General features: G+C 50.0%; 1 protein-coding gene across 1 annotated transcript; it reads right to left on the bottom strand.

Moving 5' to 3' along the window:
* Positions 1-1,135: 1,135 nt before the first annotated feature.
* HOXC13 (homeobox C13) lies at positions 1,136-5,145 on the bottom strand. The gene is made up of 2 exons (XM_056863411.1): positions 4,416-5,145; positions 1,136-1,392 (listed from the first exon to the last, which is right to left on the bottom strand). Exons 1-2 carry the CDS (start codon positions 5,077-5,079, stop codon positions 1,136-1,138), a joined length of 921 nt encoding a protein of 306 aa, XP_056719389.1. The 5' UTR covers positions 5,080-5,145.
* Between the last annotated feature and the right edge of the window lie 266 nt (positions 5,146-5,411).

Genomic DNA, 5,411 nt, shown 5'->3' with positions numbered 1-5,411 from the left:
GGACACTACATTATATACATATACAAGACGTGTTTTTTTTTCCTTTTTCTTAGAAAAACGGATCGCTTTAACATGGCGAAAGAACAACCACTGCTCTTAATGGTATAGAAAAAAATAAAATAAACAGAATATCGAGCACTTTCCATACTGTCGATGGAGAATAAACATTCCAGTTCTATGGCAGAAAAAAAAAACCAAAACAAAGAACAATAACAACAACAAAGCAACCCCAGTGAGAACATATTCCAGAAAACAATAACAAGACCAAAACATTACACCCCCCCCCAAAAAAAAATACAGGGGCACGATCCATCCAGAGTTAAATCCTAGTTCTGTCAACGGAAGAGTTAAGCACATAGCCTGATCCTCTCCCAAGAAATCCAGTAGGCTCGGAAGTGGTTATCTTTGGCTGGATCATGCCTTTGGAATCACACCGCCAGCCCCCCTTAAACTGAGGACTGACAAAATTATTGGCCTCTGTGCTTTAAGTGATTAAAAAAAAAGCAAGAAAACGACGACGACAAATATCTCACGATAGCAGCCTTATTTCTCATTCTTTTTTCTCTCAATCTTTTTTTTTTTTTTAGGTCCACCGTAAAGAAACAAAAAAGGAAATCCAGGGAATCTTTATTGGAACCGCCGTGCATACGTTCTTCATATATATATATATATTTATATATATTTTTATATAATATTTTACAATAGAAACAATCAAAGAAAGGGGGGATCTTTGATCGGTGGCAAGGGGAGATTGAGGGGGCAGTGCTATAAAAGGACATTCCGAACCCCAAGGTAACAAACCCACATACTCCTGTCTCTCTCGCACTCTTCCCCTCATTAAATGGGTACCCTAAAGTTATATCAAAATGGATGTTTCAGAAGGACAACCGGATTCACAGTTAAAGACGGCAGGACACGGACAGAAAGAATAAGCCAAAGATGGCGCTTAATGATTATTGTTTTCGCTCCCCACGGTTGGCTTTTTTTTTTTAAATAATCAAATTCTCAAAGAGTTCGAATGCACATCCTTATTTATACAAATTTCTTGGATAAATATTTGCATTTCTTTCTTGGCTTCTTCCGCCTCTCCTTTTTGTGTGTTATGTTTGCTTTCCTCCTGCAAGATTTTCCTTTGTCAGGTCGCGTGAAGGTGAGGTGTCTTAGATTTGCTAACCACCTTTTTCTCTTTCACCCTGCGGTTCTGGAACCAAATGGTAACCTGGCGCTCGGAAAGGTTAGTGGTCGCCGAAATCCTTCTCCGCTTCTCTTTGGTAATGAACTTGCTGGCGGCATATTCCTTTTCTAATTCTTTCAGCTGGATTTTCGTGTAGGGGACTCGTTTCTTTCGACCCCTACGGTAGCTGCTCACTTCTGGCTGAAGAGGGACCACATCTGTAAAGGCGAGGAGAACAGGAAAGGGGGGGGAGAGTAGGAGGGAGAGAAAGAAAAAAGAGAACAAAGTAAAGAGAACAAAGAGAAAAGGAGAAAGGTGAAGGAGAGAGAGAGAGAGAGAAAGTAAAAGAACAAAGAGAAGAACAGAAAGGTGAAGGAGAGAGAGAGAGAGAGAGGCTGTCTGTTACATTGTGTAGACTCTTGTGAATAATCGGACAATGTCTCTTCCAGACATTATGAAAAAGATCAAGAGGGGAAAACAAACAAGGTGCGTGTGTGGGAAATAAAGGAAGATGAAAAGGGCTAAGGAGAGAGGGGGGCAGGGTAGGGGAAAGGAAGAAAAACAACCACAAGAGACAGCAAAAGGAACAGAAAAGGCGCGGCATGGAAAGATGGTGCTTGAGCAGAGTATTAATATATTAGCATGGGGGGGGGGGGTAAGGGCAGCTATTCCAGGCCAGATTTGCCCAGGACAAATACAAAGGAAGAGCAACCGAGTCATGTGTCAGGCATCTGGCGAGCACGGCACCCCTCCTGTGATCTCCCAGATTAGTCAGAATGGGAGATAGGGTCCTATGGGAGATCCATATAGGGTCCAGAATGGGAGATAGGGGAGCCTTCACCCCCCTGCACTCCCTTCCTAAGCATCCGAGTGTATTTCAGCCTGCCGGTTTGGGCCAGGGGACGGACTAGAGTCAGTGCCGGAGTCGGCTTGGGAGATGATTTCCAGACCTGGTTGCTCACGCCCCTGGATGCGAGCGTGGGCGGACTAGTGGCTAGGCGCGTTCCAGGCGTCTTTCGCCCATTGATCTAGTCTACGTCAAGTCCCATCCAGCTGGAGGGTTCTGGCCGCATCTTGTTGTCACTGATGGTAGATCCATTTCAGAGAAGGAGAAAAAAAAAGGCTACCTATTTGGGGCTTTGCCGCTTTCCCGAAAGTGCCCCCACTGTTCAGAAATGCGACCCACCCACCATCAGCACAGAACGGGCTGCAGAATCAAGTAACCCTCCTCGTCTTTAAAGCACGGAGTCGTTCATCTTTAACAGTCCCCTAAGCTAAGGCTTGTCCATTGCCACTTCTTCATGGTTAACTGGAATCCCTCGTCCATCAGCCCCCCCCCTCTGCCCCCCAGCTACGTGCGCAGGCTTACCACTCCATAAGAAAGGAGAGCAGTCTACGAAATAATAATAATAATAATAATAATAATAATAATAATAATAATAATAATAATAATAATAATAATAAGAGAAACACCTGGGCCCTTTATTCACGGCAGGTTTTGCCTTGGATTTTCCTCTCTTTAGATGCACATTTTCCCCATCCAAATTCTCAAACCTCAAAAATAAGCCCCTCGTGCAGAGGTTTGAGAACTGGGATGGGGGAAAATGTACATCTAGAGAGTGGCAAATCCAAGGCAAAACCTCCTGTGCATAAATGGCCCTGGTTGGGGTGTGGGGTGTGAACATCCTACAGAAAAGAGAACATCTCTTTCTTGTTCTGGCTACTCCAGTCAGTAACCTGCAAGCGAAACAATCTCTGGTGGCTTTTGAAGACACCCTGCTCCAGTTTTGGGAGCTAGGAGACGTCTCCTCCTCTTTTGGGTTTCAGGAAGTCTCTGCAAACCTTTCCTAGATTTTCTACGAAGGCCTACGCCTGGAGTGCAAAGGAGGTTTTTTTTTTTGGGGGGGGGGGGCTCCGATACCGACAAACACAAGCAGTCAACGACTTGGAACGGGGGACCGGACCGACCCCCCCCAACAACAACATATTAGGGCGCTACGAAAATGGTCACAGGGTCAAGGAGGGAGTTATCAGGGCCGGAGGGGGAAGGGGGGTCGCGCGGGAAGCCATGTGCTTCCCACCTCCCTTCGGAACAACAGCATCTCGCCCGGCAGCCCTCTCCACCTCGGCTGCCTCAAATCTAGGTGGGAGAAAGAGGATTCCTCGCCACACCGGCTCTCAGGGGAGCCAACCCGGGAAACGTGCCCTGCCGGCTAGGGGCGTCCCCATGGAAGACTCCTTGCTTGCTTAGAACAGCATTTGAAAAACCAGAACCGTTCTCAGACCCAGATTCTAGCCAGCGGCCCGGAACCCTGCAAGAGCTCGATAAGGTCTCCTTTTCCCTCCCTTCTCTCCTGGCTACATTCCGCTTCCTACAAGAAGGGAAAACCCATCATGCAACGCTCAAGCATTGTTGGCAAGCGCCGTCCTATCTGATAGGGCATCCCCCACTCCGGTACTCCCAAGGCAAATTTATTAGGTTTTCGCCCTCCCTGGCGACTTTATCTCGAAGGTTTTCACTCCGGTCATTAAGAGGGCCCCGGTATTGCTGGCAAGGTGGGGAACCGAAGAGCAAAGGAGCCCTCGCCTTGATCTTTCGTCTCTCTCCCCGCCCCCCAAGCCCTTAGCAATAAGATCAACCCGAAGCGCTCCTGCGTTCAGGGTTACAGGCGGGCTGTCAGTCACTCGAGATTTCTAACCCAAGGCAAAAGCGTCGCCCTCTTTCTCTCTCCCTCTCCCCACTCCTCTTACAAGATTCATTTGTAAGATTCATGTCACTTGACAGCTACTTCTGTAATTGCAATATGATTTACTGTACCTTCCCGAAACGCCCAGCCTTTCTAGCAAAGAAAGAGGGAAGGGGGGGGGGAGAAAGGGAGAGAGTCTCTAACTCTTGCTGTGTTCAGAAATGTGGGGTTTTTTTAAAAAAAAAAAAAAAGCAAAAGCAAAAGCAAAGATAGAGATCAAGCTAAGCGAGCCAACACAGGGAGGGAGGGGGAAAAACACAGTATACACACAGGCATCGCTACTGGCAAACTGGCGGCGAAAGCACCCTGGTTTTCCAAAGGCATGCGGCTGGATCCGAAACCCGGTTGCTTCACCTCCTTCCCCATACGTGCCCATGCAAGCGCTCCGAAAGCCAATTTCACCTGGGCGGTGAAGGTTTACAGCCCCCTGCGCGCGCGAACATGCCGGATCGGCGAGCGGGAGCCGGTCTCCGAGCCGCCGCCCCCACCCCTACCTGGGAAAGGTGACTTCCAGAGATGGCTCGACTGGGACTGTTCTTTCGAACAATAGACCTGCCCGTCCCAGCCGTTGGACAGAGCCCAGTGCTGGTAGCCTTCCATGGGAAGCAGCGCGTCGTGCCGTGGCTCCGGGTGCCCACTGATCCCCGGGACCACCGATACGTCCAAATAACCAGGGACCGCCTGGTAGGAGCTGGCAAAGCTCGGGTAAAAAGCAAACTCTTTGGCCCGGGAGGAGAGTTCTTCGCTGGGGAGGGAGCCGCTGGGCTCGGGGTATTTCTCGGCCGGGTGGTAGGAGCAAGGCTTCTGCTGTAAGTTCACGTTGTGGGAGTGGGACAGCCGGCACCCGTAGTAGCTGCCTCCGAAGGGGTAGCCGTAGCCCAGGGTGGCGTTGGAGGAGGCTGGCGGAGCGGGGCACTGCCTGGCGGCATCCGGAGCAGGTATATCCGTGTAGACCGAGCCCTGGTGAGTCCCAATGGTGCTGGAATGACGACCCAAGACCGGGTGGGTGATTAAATCCCGGCAGTGGCTGGCTGGGCAGTTCCCACTGAGCCCTTCCATGGCTGGGATTTTATTCTGGTTATTCTCATTCGGGTTCTCCTCATACACGTACATGAAGGTATCCGCCCAGCGTGGATGCAGGATCAGTGAAGTCGTCATAGCATGGTCTGCCCGAGCTTTTTAAAACTCGACTTCCCAAAGCGAGACACCTAATTTCCCCAACATATTGTTGACGCCGGGGCATGCGCAGAGCCGGCGGGATGGGTCCGCTTCATTAAGAAATCCGCCGGGCCACGTGACCCGCAGAGAGCGCTCGCGGCGGCTGGCTCGAGCACGTGACCCTCCGGCGGGCCCAATCGCCGCGTCCCTGTTGGCTTTGGGAAGGGGAGCGGCAGCTCCCATTGGCTGCCTCCCCGCGACGGAAACAGAAATCCTTAAAGGCGAAGGGAGACACCCCATTGATTGTAAAGATCGGGAGGAAATAAATAAGG

This window comes from Euleptes europaea, chromosome 1 (assembly GCF_029931775.1).
Source record: "Euleptes europaea isolate rEulEur1 chromosome 1, rEulEur1.hap1, whole genome shotgun sequence".
Lineage (NCBI taxonomy): Eukaryota > Metazoa > Chordata > Lepidosauria > Squamata > Sphaerodactylidae > Euleptes > Euleptes europaea.
Note: the sequence above shows the minus strand (reverse complement) of the source record. Positions and strands in the feature narration are given on the sequence as shown.